Source organism: Diceros bicornis, chromosome 34 (genome assembly GCF_020826845.1).
Source record: "Diceros bicornis minor isolate mBicDic1 chromosome 34, mDicBic1.mat.cur, whole genome shotgun sequence".
NCBI classification, from domain to species: Eukaryota; Metazoa; Chordata; class Mammalia; order Perissodactyla; family Rhinocerotidae; genus Diceros; species Diceros bicornis.
Window position 1 is genome coordinate 12,975,573 of NC_080773.1, and position 16,253 is coordinate 12,991,825.

At 50.1% G+C, this 16,253-nt stretch overlaps 1 protein-coding gene across 1 annotated transcript; it reads right to left on the reverse strand.

Moving 5' to 3' along the window:
• Positions 1–8,524: 8,524 nt before the first annotated feature.
• On the reverse strand, positions 8,525–16,245 carry RINL (Ras and Rab interactor like). Its single transcript, XM_058529266.1, has 12 exons — positions 16,131–16,245; positions 14,684–14,772; positions 14,324–14,483; positions 13,079–13,181; positions 12,071–12,143; positions 11,919–11,983; positions 11,487–11,636; positions 10,970–11,401; positions 10,256–10,579; positions 9,862–9,993; positions 9,562–9,725; positions 8,525–9,487 (listed from the first exon to the last, which is right to left on the reverse strand). The coding sequence occupies exons 2-12, from the start codon at positions 14,731–14,733 to the stop codon at positions 9,440–9,442; spliced, it is 1,701 nt and encodes a 566-aa protein (XP_058385249.1). The 5' UTR covers positions 14,734–14,772; positions 16,131–16,245; the 3' UTR covers positions 8,525–9,439.
• Between the last annotated feature and the right edge of the window lie 8 nt (positions 16,246–16,253).

A 16,253-nucleotide genomic window follows, 5' to 3' on the forward strand; every position in this document is an offset into this window, starting at 1 on the left:
CTGGAAGATCTACACACTCTACAGGGCCTAGGAGCACCCACATTTCTAGAGACAGTGGGCTGGCAGAGCGGGTGCTCCTCTGCTGCAAATAGGCATGCCACTTAGTTAACGTGGGGGTTTGTGCCATGGCAGAGGTGGGTCCATGGAACATATTCTCAACCCACCCCTCAATAGGAAGGGAAGATCTTACCACGATATGCTGTTCCTTCCTAAGAGGCTCTATCTGGGGGAGCACTGTGTACAGTGCTAGGAGCTGTTGCTCTATAGGGTATGTCAAGTTTCTGCCCTCTCCCAGAGCGGGGACCAAAATCCGAGGGCACTCTCCCCTCCTCTTGTCTCTGCCACAGTACCTGACCCATACCTTCCGGAGGCACAGACACACGCCACCCAAATGGCAGCCCTGCTTGGGAGATGCCCGGAGCTGTAATCTGCTTCACTAGATCTTTGTCTCCTCAAGGGCAGCTTGCTGCTCTGATCTCCAGTCTCACACGTGCCCTTTCTTTACCAGGTGGCATAAGGCATGGAGGCACCGTGCCGGGTGGGGAATAAAAGCCCTCCAAACCCCCACATTCTACAAAGGCTTGCCCCTCTTTCACATTCTTAGGGGTTGGATTTTACACTTTATCAAGCTTACGCTTTAAAGGCTTACACTTTATCAATCACAGCTTTTGGGACAACGAGCATCTTACCCAACCAAATGACTCCCCAAAACTTCACAGAGGTGCCTGGGCCTTGAATTTCCTGTGGGTCCACTGCCCATCCTCTGCTTTGCAGATGTTCCAGGAAAGTCTGCAGTGTCCTGCAGCAGAGGCAAATCTTCACATGTTAACATTACATCGTCAATGTAATGGGCCCATTTCACTGATGTGGGGAAGGAGAATAGGCACAGGTCTTGGACTACCATCCCATGACATATGGTGGGGCTGTGCAGGGAACCTTGGGGAAGCACTTGAAAGACCCGTTGTTGCCCCTCCCACATGAAGGCAAATTATCAGAAACCTGTGCTTGTCAGAGTCTTTCCATGAATGTGCTTGAAAATGAAGCACTTTTGCAGGAACCCTTTTGGGAAAGCATCAGAGTAAAACAGTAACTGTCTGTAAATGACTCAAGACTTAAAAATGGTTACGGTTGAAGATCTGGTGAGAGTTCATTATAATGCAATCTACAAGGAAATTTGGTTGTTTCTGTGACATACATTTTAAAATTATGACTAATAACATTATTCCAGGATATATCAGATTTTTAGGAATTTCATACAAATATACCCTAAAGAAAGTTTAGCGTCAATTCTTATTTGATAATGCTTCACATGTAATTTAATGTATCAAATAAGCCTAATTAGTTTAATATCTCTCTTTTATAAAGAGAGAGAACACATCTTTTGAGATGTCCCAGGGGCCCTCTGGAAAATCCCAAAGTTAGTTGAAGGTCAACAAGATTTCACTTAGAATATGATTATGGGGAAGTTTGTCAAAGATATCGAAATGTTATAAAATCCGGGATTAGATAGGATCATGGGTCACTGTGAAACAATACTTGGTTATCCATTTAACCAAAGTGACAATTAAAGACTTCAAAGGCAAATACAGAAAGTTACATAGTTGTAAAAAAAAAAAAACAACTTAGCTCTTTTAGTAGAGAAGACTCCGTTTTCTTAAGTAATCAAAGACCTGATAAAGACAAGATAAAGCACAGGAAATTGTTTTGATAAAACACAGAATCTTTGTTTTCCAGGCAGATTCCTTAAAAGGTAAGAAAAATTTTTCACAATCCCATCAAGAAGAGACCAATAGTCCAAGAAAACTTTGTCCTTTTACCAGATGAAAGAAAATTAAGTTTCAGTTTTACAGAAATACACTACTGATATTAAAACTTATTTTTCTTTCAGCCAATTAAATAGAGCTCTTTTACAAATTAATTTTAGCAACACCTCCCAGAAGTAGAAAAACATCACATATACGTCACATATATCCACAGACACACGTAAACGTACAGACAACACAAACAGAGACCCCATAGCTTTCATTCCAGAACTTTAGCCCTTGACGAGTAATCTTTTGGAGGCTGTGGGCTGGATTTTGGGCAAGTGAGCCTCAGCAGTTTTTTTGTTTTTGTTTTTTTTTCTGAGGAAGATCAGCCCTGAGCTAACATCCATGCCAATCCTCCTGTTTCTTTGGCTGAGGAAGACTGGCCCTGAGCTAACATCCATGCCCATCTCCCTACACTTTATATGGGACGCTGCCACAGCATGGCCTGACAAGCGGTGCATCGGTGCGCGCCTGGAATCCGAACCCGGACCACCAGCAGTGGAGCACGCGCACTTAACTGCTACTCCACGGGGCCAGCCCTAGCAGTTTGTATTTTAAAAAGCCTCTTCCCCCCCTTTTTTCCTTCAGTCTCAGGCAGTCATTGGCAGTGTTTACATTTCAAAGACATGATAAGATTTACAACTTCAAGAGATAGAGAAAGAATGCAAGTTTTCTCTTAGGAGTTTTGGGGTATATTTCTCCATTATTGAAAGTCTAGGGTAATTACTATTTAAAATTTTTCCTTTGTATTATGGGTTGGATGGCATGGGGCACTCTGTCTCTTTCATTGTCAATCACCACAACATCCTCCCCTTTGCTGTCCTCCCAGGAATTCTACCTCTTAGTGTCTCAATCAGGCTTTGTCACAAGTGCTCATATCTTTTTTTTTTTTTTTTTGTGAGAAAGATCAGCCCTGAGCTAACATCCATGCTAATCCTCCTCTTCTTGCTGAGGAAGACCTGCTCTGAGCTAACATCCACTGCTAATCCTCCTCCTTTTTTTTCCCCCCAAAGCTCCAGTAGATAGTTGCATGTCACAGTTGCACATCCTTCTAGTTGCTGTATGTGGGACGTGCCCCCAGCATGGCCGGAGAAGCGGTGGGTTGGTGCGCGCCCGGGATCCGAACCCGGGCCGCCAGTAGCGGAGCGCGTGCACTTAACCGCTAAGCCACAGTGCCGGCCTCAAGTGCTCAGATCTTAATCTGTGGCAGCTTGCACACTCCTAGCTTTGCCAAATGGCACAGTGAGGTCTCCACTTACTATTCTGCTCTCCCATCTTGTCTGCCAGCCCTGAGCCCAGCAGAGTAGTGAACAACCACGTGTCCTTCTCTAACTTCAGCTCTTCTTCTAACTTTCTAGCTTAAGTTTCAGCCTCTAGTTGGGAACCAGTGGCCAGCTGAACCGCCCACAGTAGAGGCCAGCCCTGCAGCAGCCTTTCGCGTCCCTTCTTGGCTGCAGTGCGCTATGCACAGTTCCTCAAACAAGCGCATTAGACCAGCCGGCATTTGGGGGTATCCCTGTACTCTCGTGGTAGTCCACAAGCATCTAACATACAGGAACTCCTCCCTACGTGGAGGTCGATGGCCAGCTTAGGATTTCCTATGCAGATGGCTCTTTCCCAAGGTCCATTTCTTTGGTCTCCAGGCTGGCTTGCCAAGTGTTGGTTCATAAATTGGCCCCTGTACACAAAGGGCAAGGAGAGACGGATGAAAGAGGCAGACCTCTCCGGATTGGTAGGTGGCAGGTTTAATAAGCAGGAGAACTTACTTAGGAGGCTTATCTTGGGCAACCACAAGATAAGTAGATCTCTGCACCCACCCACTGGAATCTTAAAACTTTATATAGAGACTTAACTGGGCTCAGTCACACGTACCATCCAGATGGTCTCAACAGCACCTTACTCTCTCAAGGCTGTGTCCTTGGAACAGCTCCCACCGTGGGAAAGGTGGGCAGAAGTACATTCCAAGCACAGGGGAGGGGCTGAGGAGCCTCTGATGGCCCGGGTCCAGCTCACGGGTCAATGAGCGGTCACATCCTCTTGATTACCTCTTCCAACAGGCATGCAAGCCACTAAGCATTAGCTATTTTCTACGGTGGGGGGAGCCAGAGAAAAAACAGGCAAAACATACGGCGTTCCTCAACAGGCAAGAACTGGTGGCTCACTGTGGTTTTGATTTGCATTTCACTAATGACTAACGATGTTTAGTATTATTAGCCATTTGTGTATCTTCTTCGGGGAAATATCTATTTAAGTCCTTTGCCCGTTTGTAAATTGTGTTGGGTTTTTTTGTTGTTGTTGCTGAATTTTAGGAATTCTATATGTATTCTGTATATTAACCCCTTATGATTTGCAAATATTTTCTCCCATTCCACGGATTGCCTTTTCACTGTGTTGGTTGTTTCCTTTGATGCACAGAAGTTTTGAATTTTGATGTAGTCTAATTTATCTTTTCTTCTGTTGCCTATTCTTTTGGTATAATATCTAAGAAATCATTGCCGAATCCAATGTCGTGAAGCTTTCCCCTATCCTTTCTTCTAAGAGTTTTAGTTTTAGTTCTTAAATTTAGGTCTTTGATCCATTTTAGGGTAATTTTTGTATATGGTGTTAAATAAGGGTCCAACTTCATTCTTTTGCACATGGATATCCATCCAGTTTTCCCAACACCATTTGTTGAAAAGATTGTCCTTTCCCCATTGAATGACCTGGGCACCCTTACCGAAAATCATTTGACCATACACGTGAGGGTTTATTTCTAGAATTTGCATTTTTAACAAGTTGCTGCTGCGAACCATTGATATATAGTAGCAGATTAAAAATAAAACAGGAAGGGAGGTGATACTTTTCAGGAGGTCATAGAGAGGGTGACACTTGAGCAAAACTCTGCAAGAGGCAAAGGAGTCAGACATGCACGCATCTGGGGAAGATGCCCCAGGCAGAGGAAAGCCAAACAAAGGCCCTGCGGTGGGCAGGTACCTGGCAAGTGTGGGGAACAGTGAGGAGGCCCGGGAGGCTGGAGCAGGTGAGTGAGAGGACATGAGAGTCTGGCAGGTCGTGTGGGGCCTCGTGGGCCTCGAGGGCCCCGGGAAGGACTCAGGCTTTGACCTGGAGCGAGAGGGAGCCATGTGACCTCTAACCTCGGAAAACAGTGGAGCTGCAGATGAGAAGAGGCCTCAAGATCAGCAGGGTGAGTTGTCTCCAGGTGACTTCTGTGAACAGGACCTATGACAAACCAGGGGGAGGTGGGGGGCTTGTGGTGTTAAAAAGGATTAAATTTTCCTCCCAGGTTAAAATTTCTTCCCATTATGGTGGGACAAGGGCTCAACTTAGATATCAAAAAGTAGAAAATAAAATTATGTTTCTTGCAAACCTAAGTTCTGGCCTGAGAGGTGGACCTATGATCTATTTTTAAAATATCCTTCTGGCTACCATGTGGGTGGGGATTGGAGGGCATCCCCAGGACTGGGAGCCAGGAGGAGCGCGGGAGGCTGGGGCTGGACCGGGATGTGGCCGTGAAGGGGAGGATGGGGCGGGAGGGAGTGGGGAGAGGGAGGTGCCTGGGATGAGGCTCAGGGCTCTGGCCTAGGACTAAGGGATCGTGAGGGCCCCCCGAGAAAGAGACTAGAAGGAAGAGCAGGTTTGGGGGAGATGCTGTGGCCAGTTTGGGACACTATGGGAGTAGGAGCCCAAGAGGAGGCGTCCAGCACAAAGCCCAGAGCGCCAGAGTGAACAAGAGGCCGACTGTGTCCCCGAGCCATAAGCCAGTGCTACCCCGAACATCTGCCGTTGGAGTCTCACTTTCCCACACTTTGTCGCATATCTACACCTCACCAGTACACTTAGCTACTTAGTAGTGTGCTTTAAATCAACTCACTGTTTTTTTTTTATTTATTTAACACATTTATTTAAACAGGAAGTGTTATTTCACTGCAGGAAGTGGAAAACCAGTGTCAACTGCCCTAAATAGAATCTAATAGCGCAAATAAATCCGATGATTCAGGAAGGATCCAGAGGAGGTGCTGAAAGCGTGGGGTGACAGCTCGTTGGGGGACAGGTTGTTCACAGGGTCTCAAGGTGCCACCCACAGATGACATCATAATTCAAAGGGGGAGAGATCTGGTAGTCACTGCCTGTTATGGGCTGAATTATGTTCCCCCCAAAATTTGTATGTTGAAGTCCTAGCCCCTAGTACCTTAGAATGTGAGTGTATTTGGAGAAAGGGCCTTTAAAGAAGTAATTAAGTTAAAATGAGGTCAGAGGGGTGGGCCCTAAGGCATGATGGGTGGTGTCCTTATAAGAAGAGATTAGGACACCGACGCACGGAGGGAAGACCATGTGAAGACGAAGGGGGAAAAGGTCCATCTACAAGCTGAGGAGAGAGGCCTCAGAATGAAATCACCCCTGCCGACACCTTGATCTCAGACTTCCAGCCTCCAGAGCTGTGAGAAAACGGATTTCTGTTCTTTAACCACCAGTCTGTGGCATTCTGCCATGGCAGCCCGATCAAACTAATGTACTCCTTAACTCGATGGGCAGAGTTAGCATCGCTGATCATGGGGCCCCTGATGGGATGTCCTGAGAGAGACACAGTGTCCCCTCTGGAGTATTTGTCCCTTATCTGCAGGCCTGGAATCTAACCATGAGGAAACACCAGACGAATCCAGAAAGTGGGACTGTCCTCCAGACATACTCATCCAGAATATAACGAACTCCTTCAACTCAACAACAACAAAAAACCCAAATAACCCAATTTAAAAATGGGCAAAGGACTTGAGTAGACATTTCTCCAAAGATGATCTACGAATGGCCAACAAGCATATGAAAAGATGCTCAACATCACGAATCATTAGAGAAATGCAAATCAAAACAACAATGGGCATGTCACCTCAGACCCATTAGGATGGCTACTATCAAAAAAGCAGAAAGTAAGTGTTGGTGAGGATGTGGAGAAATCAGAACCCTTGTGCATGGTCGGTGGGAATGTAAAATGGTGCTGCTGCTATGGAAAACAGTTTACAGCTTCCTCAAAAAATTAAACATAGAATTACCATACAAACTGGCCATTCTACTTCTGTGTATCTATCCAAAAGAGATGAAATCAGGATCTAGAAAAGATATCTGCAGCCCCTTTTTCACTGCAGCGTTATTCACAATAGCCAAGAGATGGGAGCAGCCCAAATGCCCATAGAGGGACAACTGGAAAACAAAATGTGGTATATACAGACAGTGGAGCATTATTCAGTCTTCAAAAAGATGGAAATTCTGTCACACGCTACAACACGATGAAGCTTGAGGACATTATGCTTAGTGAAATAAGCCAGTTGACCAAGAGACAAATAGAACTATGATTTCACTTATATGAGATATCTGGAGTTGTCAAAGTCATAGAAACAGAAAGTAGAATGGTAGTTCTGTTCGATGGGTATAGTTTCAGATTTACAAGACGAAAAAGTTCCGGAGATCTGTCACGCAACAATGTGAACATAGTTAATGTTACTGAACTGTACACGTAAAGATAGTTGAGAGTAAAGTTTACTTTATGTTATGTTTTTTATTACAATTTAAAAATAAATTAAAAATACATACGTATATATATACATACATACACACAAAATATATATGATGAAATTCTTGGCATCCTGCTTGCCCTGGAAATTGGCTCTTTCTTGAAGGAGATGATCCCCTCACATCTCCTGGGGTCCGGCTGCCTCCTCAGTTCTTTTTTTTTTTTTTTTTTAATGTGGGCCGCCGCCACAGCGTGGCCACTGACAGAAGAGTGGTGTTGGTCCGAGCCCAGGCCCAGTGCTGAGAAACTGCATTCGTTTCCTCTGGCTGCGGTAACAAATGACCACAACTTTGGCTTCAACAACAGAAATTTATTCTCTCAAGGTTCTGGAGGCCAGAAGTCCGAAATCAGTATCACTGGGTAGAAATCAAGGTGTCAGCAGGGACCCACCCCCTCTGGAGGCTCTAGGGGAGAGTCTGTTCCTTGCCTCTCCCAGCTTCTGGGGGCTGCCAGCACTCCTCGGCTTGCGTCTGCATCCCCTCAGTCTTCAAGGCCCGCACCTTCAAATCTCTCTGCTCTGTCTGCACATCACCTTCTCCTGTTTGTGTCAAATCTCCCTCTGCCTTCCTTTTATAAGGATACATGTGATTGCATTTAGAGTGCACTTGGATAATCCAGGATAATCTCCCCCTTTTAAGATACTTAATTTAATAACAACTGCAAAGACTCTTTTCCAAATAAGGTAACATTCTGGGGTTCCAGAGATTAGGATGTGGATATCTTTTGGGGAGCCATTTTCAGCTCACCACAGAAACTTTGCTCATTGAATCAGTCAGCAAGCATTTATTGAATACCTACCATGTGCCAGACATTTGCCTAGGCTCTGAGGATACAGCTATGAACAAGACAGAGATCCCTAGCCTCTGGGAGCAGACATTCTAAGGCTGCATCATCCAAAATGGTAGCTACGAACCCTGTGTGGCTACTGAGCCCTTGAAATGTGGCTAGTCCAAGTTTAGATTTGCTGAAGTGTAAAATACACGCTCAATTTTGAATATGTAGCACACACACAAATAATGTTAAATATCTCAGTAATTTTTTAATCTCGATTACACGTTGAAGTGATAATATTTGGGATATATTGGGTTAAACCAAATATGTTATTAAAGTTAATTTCACTTGTTTCTTTTTAGTTTTCTTTTAATGTAGCTACTAGAATATTTAGAATTACATGTGTAGCTTATATTGTATTTCTACTGGACAGTGCTGTTCTAAGGGGAGGGAGAAGACTATGGATAATTAACACAATAAATAAGTATATTATATGGTATGTGGGGGAGTGATAGCTTCTATGGAAAAAAATAAAGGTCAGAGTAAGGGAGTGTATTAATTTCCTGTGGCTGCTGTAACAAACGACCACAACCTTGGTGGTTTAAAAAAACGCAAATTTATTATCTTGCAGTTTTAAAGGTCAGAAGTCCAAAATAGGTCTTAAGGGCCTAAAAATCAAAGTTCCTTCTGGAACTTTCTCTGAGTTCCTTCTGGAGTTTCCAGGGGAAAATCCATTCCTTGTGTTTTCAGAGGGTGTCTGCATTCTTCGGTTCCTGGTGGTCACTCCGACCTCTGCTCACATCCTCACATCCCTCTCCCTGACTCTGACCCTCTTGCCTCTCTCTCATAAGGACCCTTGTGATTGGACCCACAGAATCCAGGATAATCTCCCCATCTCATGATCCTTAACTTCATCACACATGTAGTCCCTTTTACCATATAAGGTGAGATATTCACAGACTCTGGGGATTAGGAGGTGGACATCTTTGGGAGGGTCAGACATGAGGAGGTGCATTTTTAGGCAAGGGTGCCTGGACGAGCCTCACTGAGAAGGTGACATCTGCCTTAAAACCTGAAGGAAGGGAGGGAAGGAGCAGTGTGGATGTTAGGGAACGGCACTGCAGGAAGTAGGAACAGCCAATGCAAAGGTCCAGAGGTGGGCCTGCTCCCTTTTCCTGGGAGGCCCTCCCCCTTGCTGTCCCTAAACGACAGGGGGCAGAAGTCCGTGCTGTCCCAGGTGCCTCTCGCATCTTGCTTGAGCAGCAGGAGGGCTCGAGGGCCCTAATCATCACTGATCTCACCGCACAGTCTCTATCGCCCACGGTTCCTCAAAGGGCAGGTCGGTCTGTAGGGAGAGGCCCGGGTCAGAAAGGGAACAGGTCCAGCCCTCCCCTCCACCCGCGGTCGGCGCGCGGTCACCTGTGCTCCGGCGCCGGCCTGGCGGTGCAGCGTCCTCCGGCTGTGCCACTGGCGCAGGGAGGCGCGGGCCTCGGAGCTGAGCCCCTGGGGCGCGCGGCCCGCGTCGGGCTGGTAGTGGGCAATGTGGTGCAGGGCCCCAAACCACGTGGTGAGGTAGTAGCCGGCTAAGGGCAAGACGGGGGTCAGCGCAGCTCTCTCGGCTCCCCTGGTCGCCCCAGGTCCCCCTTCCCTGCTGCTGCAGGGCGAGGCTGTTTGGGGCGCCCCCTGTTGGGTCCCGGCGCCCTGGGGATGGGGGCTCACCTTCTCCCCGTAGTTCATCCGGATCCAAGAGCTCCATAAGAAACTCCACGTCCAGCTGCGTCTCCCCAATGTGCGGACTCCAGATCAGCTCCTCCGTCAGCGCCGGCAGGAAGGCGTCGGCCCCCAGGGGCTCTGGGGGAGCCGGAGGACAGGCTCTGAAGTGGATGGGGGCGTGCGGACACCTTCCATCCGATCCCCAGAACCGCACGCGCTGGCTGCCCTTCACCTTGGTGCGCATGCAGATGCCTCATTCCAGATCCCCAGGCCCGCGTAGACGCCTCGCACTAGAGCATGCCACCCTCTCCCCTCGACGTGCGTGCACAGGCGCCTCCTACTTGGCTCCGGCCACCCTCAAGCCACTCCACATCCAGGTAGACGTAGACGCCGCCTTTACCTTGGTTCTCACCCTGAGCCAAGCTGGCGTAGATGTCACTGCACATCGCCAGCAGCAGCGCCACCTTGCGGCGTGGGGAGCAGGCGGCATGGAAATACTCCAGGCGCGTGTGGATGCGGCTCCGCAGGGAGGAGGCCGGGGCGGGGCTCGGTCCCCCAGGCCCCGCCCCCTGCGCGCCCGGAGGCCCCGCCCCCTCCCGCAGGGCTATTTGTCGCCGCTGCAGTCGCCGCAGCTCCGGGGCTCGGAGCGTGCGCAGTCGCGTCCACAGAGCAGGCTTCAGCGGCGCCAGCACCGCCCGGCACAAGGCCGCCTCCACCGCGGGGCCTGCGAGGGGTTGGGGTGGGTGAGGGAAGGGTCGCCACGCCGACCCACGCCCACCCACTCGCTCCGCAGACCCAACCTGGCTGACCGCCACCCCTCCCTAGCTTCTGGCCGCCCACAAGTGTAGACGTGGGTGTGAACACGTGTGGAAGAGGGAGCCTGGGTGTGAATACGCGAGCGGGAGAGGGAGCATGGCTGTCACACACGTGTGAGATAGATCAGTGGGGAACAGAACAGGTGTTACTACTCTGTGTAGGAAAGGGCGTGTGTGTGCACATGGGGGGAGAGAATGAAGTTGGGTGTGAACATGTATGTAGGGCCAGGAGATGGCACATGTGAACCTGTGGGGCTTCAGGGAGTGGCCGTAAGTTCCCTCCCAGTCCTCTTCATTACCGAGATCCTCGTCCTTATGGGCGACCCCAGGCCCCCTGCTTCCAAAGACAGCCCTGACATCCGGGTCCTTGGCTAAGTGCTCCTGGAGGTCCATAAGGAGGTGCCGCACATCCTGGAGCAGCTCTGTGGCCGGGTCCCCAGGCCTGTGGGGGCCCCTAGTATCCGAGGTGAGGCGTGCACGAAGGACCCGGAATTGCCTGGCCACATAGCTGCTCCGGGCCCTGGCCAGAGCCCGGATGTGCCGGGTGAGCACATCCTCAGGTCCTTCCTCTTCCTCTTTGTAGTCATCCTCTTCGTCCTCCTCCTCCTCCTCCTCCGCTTCCTCCTCCTTCTCCTCCACCAGGACGGTCAGAGCTGGCCCAGGATGCTGTACTTCCGGGCTGAGTGGGCCTTCCACCCAGGAGACTCGGTGAGGGGTGGGGTTCCTGGGGGCTGGATGTGGGGAGAGGGTTGGACCCACAGAACAGCAGCAGCAGCTCCCTCATCCCTCAGGGGCCCAGGGCCCTGCCCAGCTGACCTGGACTGTGTTTCTCTGCAGCCTCTGGAGGTGTCTCCGAGGGAATCTGGTCCATCCTCCATCCTCCGTGGGTTTCCAGGTAGAGCTTGTTCACCAGAGAGAGCACCCTCCCTGAGGTGTTGAGCTGGATGCTGCCAGTCTGCAGAGGATCTGAGGGCCAGCAGAAAGTGAGGTGTCCCAGATGCCCGAGGGGCCAGCCCTGGTTCCTTCAGGCCACCAGGACACTTAATTCCCAGCCTTATTACTGGAGGAGCTGAGGCTTGGTCCCAGGCCCCTCCTCGCTCAGGCCCAGGAGTCAAGCCTCCCCAGCTCTCTCAGACCCCCATCCCTATCCTGCCTCAAGCCCAATAGTCTGGTCCCGCAAGTGCCATCCTCCTGGGCCAAGGAGGCTGGAAAGTTGGCCTCTCCCTCTCTTGGAGAACCATGCCTCACCTGTGTGTTTGTTTCCAGGCCCTAGAGTGGGAGGAGGCAAGAGCAGTGTTCTGGGCAAAACATCCCTGAGAAAAGATACAGGGGGAGCCACGATGTGGGTGGGGTGTCTTAGGGAAGGAGTCCCCTTAGCCCTTTTGATGGGTGACCTGTACCTGCTGGCTGATAGGAAGGCCAGGAGATGGAGCAGGTCCGGCATGCAGAGGTTAGAGGATTCCAGAGACACACCTGGGGGAGGGGGCCAGGAGGGACAAATTAGGAAACCTGAGGGGTGGCCGCCTTCTCTTTCCTGGGACTCTCTTCCCCAGTCCAGCCATCCCCCTAAGAACCTTCAGAACAGGAAAATTTCTACCTCTTAGAGTCCCCATTTGTTCTTGTGTCTTTATACTTGCATCCCACTTATGCCACCAAATAGGATTCATTTATTAGACAAATATTTATTGAGCCCCGATTCATCTCTAGGCACTGGGGATGCAGTTGTCAAAAGGCAGACACATTCACTGCCTTCCTATAGCTTACCTTTTACTGGAAGGAGACAGAAAATAAATGAGTAAACAAATAAAGGTATGTGTACATTATACTGAGTGCTATGGAAGAAATGGAGCGATTGAAAGTCAGTAGGGGCTATCTGAGCTGTGGTGGTCACAGATGCCTGAAGGATGGAAACCAAACCAACCATTCAAGGAGGGGCATTCATGCAGGGAGAACAAATGCAGAGGCTTTGAAGCTGGGACACATTTAGCATGCTCAAGGAAGAGGGAAGAGGACAGTGTGGCTGGGGCAGAGTGAATGAGGGGCTGTCGATGGGGAGGTGGGCAGGGACCAATCACACAGCACCTTATGATGCTGGAGTTTAAAATTTTATATAAGCATGTTGCATGTTCTTTGCAGGTTTTGGGGCAGGAGTATATAACATCTGATTGATGTGTGAAAATACCACTTTGGCTGCCGTGCTCAGAAGGGATTGCAGGAAGGAAAGAGTAGGAGCAGGGAGACCAGAGAAGAAGCTATGCAATTGTCTGGCCAGGAGGTGACGGTGGCTCAGACTAGAGTGATGGAGGCAGAGAGAATTGGGAAGATTCAAGAGATATGTTGGAAGTAAAACTGATCATTCTTGGTGATAAATTTGCTGTGGCCTGGAAACCCCGGGGTAGGCTCCTCACCTCCAGGAAGCTTCCGGATCTGGTAGGTGTTGACTTCCCCTCGTGAAGGTCCTGTCCTCAACACCAGGACCTGGCTGGAGTCATGTCCTGTGACCAGGAAACTCTGGGGGATGGAGGCAAAGGTCAGCTTGAAGAGGATTTGTGTAGATGCTTTTGCCTGCCTAGCATCCGTTTCCCTTATTTTGGGTTCCAAACCCCAAATTTCTTTTAGAGAAACCCTGTTCTCAGCCCCTGTGGGTGGGACTAACTCCCCCCAAGCCCTAGGGGTGGGTCCATGACCTGACCTAGCCAATAGGATGACAGTGCTCTCTGACCACTGTGATTGGCTCAGAGATGGGCATGTGAACCAAGCTCAGCCAATGGAAACCTTCCACAGGATTTTTGCTGGATCTCTTTGGAAGGAGGCCTCTTTTTACACTGGGGTTGCTAAGCTGGTGAGATGTTGCCCTAAGCTGGGACCAACCATCTCTGCCACCACGAGGAGAGAGCTCCCCCTGAGGAGGAAGCCGTGGTAGACCTGTTAGTTAACTTATCCAAATGTATCCCCTGTTCCTTGCAAAACTCCAGCTCAGTTCAGGGCATTAATATGCCCAGCCACAGAAGATGGATAATGATTGATGTAGGCAGAGCTTCTCACCTCTGGCTGTATAATTCCAGATGCGCTTTTAAAAATATTGCTACCTGGGCCCCTTCCATATATTCTGAATCAATTGTGAAGGCTTTTTTTTTTTTTTCCTGGTAAAAGAAACAGATGCAATTGGTGCCTCCTTTCTTCCCTTCCTCCTGCCTGGAATGCACATGTGTGGTTGGAGCTGGGGCAGCCACTGGGTGACCATGAGGGACGTCCAAGAGAATTGCAGAGAAGCTGGCCTTGATGTCACCCAAGCTGCTGAACTAGAGCCAGCAGCGGCCTTTCTGTTTATGTTAGAAAGATACACGCCTATTTATCTAAGCTACTATAGAATCAGAGCTTGTTACTTGCAGCCCAAAACCTTCAGAATCCCCACAGTTTAAAACAATGGCAAGCAAGGGAATGAAGAGAAATTTATAAGTAGTCTGATGCTCAGGATCCACACATTCCTGAAATTACTTTTACTTCTGGGTTTTTCAGTTATTTGAATCAATAAGTAGACTTTTTGGTCTGCCTGGTTTGTATTGTGTTTGTCACTAGCAACCAGCAGAGTCCTGACTGATCCAGAGTGTCATGGGGAGGGTCGGGGAGGGTCCCCAGCTGTGAGTACTCACCCCTGGTGGCCACAGCTCCAGAACGGCTTCTGCATCCTGGGCATCCAGCTCTGGGATCTGCCACACCCCCCATGTCCTCTGCAGGCGAAGGAGTGGCTCTGGGGTCCTGAGAACCCCTAAGGTGATCTCGCCTGCTCCATTTGTCTGTGATGGGACCAGTCTGGGACATGCAGGGTCCAGGAGACCAGGGGTCAGTGGTGGGCGGGTGGAAACTGAGGTGGGGTCAAAGGTGCAGGAAGGGACAGCCCAAGGGCAAAGGTCAGAGATAGGGCTCAGGGTCCTGTGGGGGGCAGGCATTAGGTGGAAGGAGCTCTGAATCCAGGGACAGGAGATGGACATCTCAGCCCCAGCAGCCCTCACCTCTTCCCGTCGGTGGGGCCTGCTAAGGCCTTGTCCTCTGGCCAGGCCATCCTCAGGATGCGGGAGGCCAGCGAGCCATGGTCAGGCCTCTGGAGGGAAGAAAGATAAGGCTTAAGGCTGCTCCAGCCCAGGAGTAATATTCAAAATATTTACAACCAATATGGCAGAGCCCTGACCAATCAGAATGGACCCAAGACCCCTTGCTGTGGCAGGTGTTAATTCTTTAGTGGCTGGATGGTGCTAACATCTGGGGATCCCAGGAAGGAGGCCAGTGTGTCTTGGGGCGGGGGGAGGGGACTCAAAATGACAGCCATTGGGGCCGGCCCGGTGGCGCAAGCGGTTCAGTGCGCGCGCTCCGCTGCGGCGGCCCGGGGTTCGCTGGTTCGGATCCCGGGCGCGCACCGACGCACTGCTTGGTAAGCCATGCTGTGGCGGCGTCCCATATAAAGTGGAGGAAGATGGGCACAGATGTTAGCCCAGGGCCGTCTTCCTCAGCAAAAAAAAAGAGGAGGATTGGCGGATGTTAGCTCAGGGCTGATCTCCTCACAAAAAAAAAAAAAAAAAAAAAAAAAATGACAGCCATTTACCAAGTGGTAGGGAAATATTTCAGATTTTAACATCCGGAGCAGCCATACAAATGTGGATCAGCTGAATAACTACCCTTGCTGAAACCCAGTGCCTGGAAAAGGGCTCAGCCATAGTGGGCACTCCATAACCAGGACACATGTCACACAACATCCCCTCCTCTCTTCCCAGGCCAGAGGGGCCCTCAGATATTTCCCCCAACATTGTATTATGAAAATTTTCAAACATTCAGGAAAACTGGAAGAATTTTGCAGAGGTCATCCATTTCCCCGCTGCCTAGATTCCACCATTGACATTTTCCTCTCTGCTTTCTCACACGTCTGTCCCTCTGTCCATCCATCCATCAGACCCCACAAGTACACAGTCTGACAGCGGGTTGTCACTTGAGGAGGGCATTTTTGCATATTTTCCCAGCAGCCGTCCCAGGAGTAGGAAACCTGGGTCCGGAAAGGGAGGGTCCATGCATCCCTCCACCATCCAACAAGGATTTATTGAGTACAGGCCCAGAATTAGGTGCCAGTGCCCGGGAAAAGGGTGATGGACAGACCAGGCCCCTACTCAAGGGGGCTTCCATTCTTGCGTGGGGTGGGTGTAGGAGATGCATAATGAACAGATGAACAAATCGGTCAGCTCACTGACCCAAAGCCCAGGGTGTTAGGAAGGGGGAACAGAAAGCAGGTGCCCTCTCGGGGAGAGAGCAGGCAGGAGGGCGGGGGAGGGAGGCAGATGCTCGCCTGGGTACCACGAGCGGGGAGGAGGAGGTGGCTGGTGCTGGGCAGGGCGGGATGGGGCAGCTGCCCGATACCAAACGGAGGCCGTGGGGAGTGACGATGCCAGCTGCTCGGCCCCTGGGGGCCCCTACCTGCTCTCGAGGCCTGGAGTAGCAGGAAGTGAAAGTGTTCCTCGTAGAGAGGAAGCTGAGTGGGCCGGGGGAAGAGGCGGGGCTGGGGGTATCTGAAATCGACCTTCCTTTCTCCTTCCGGGG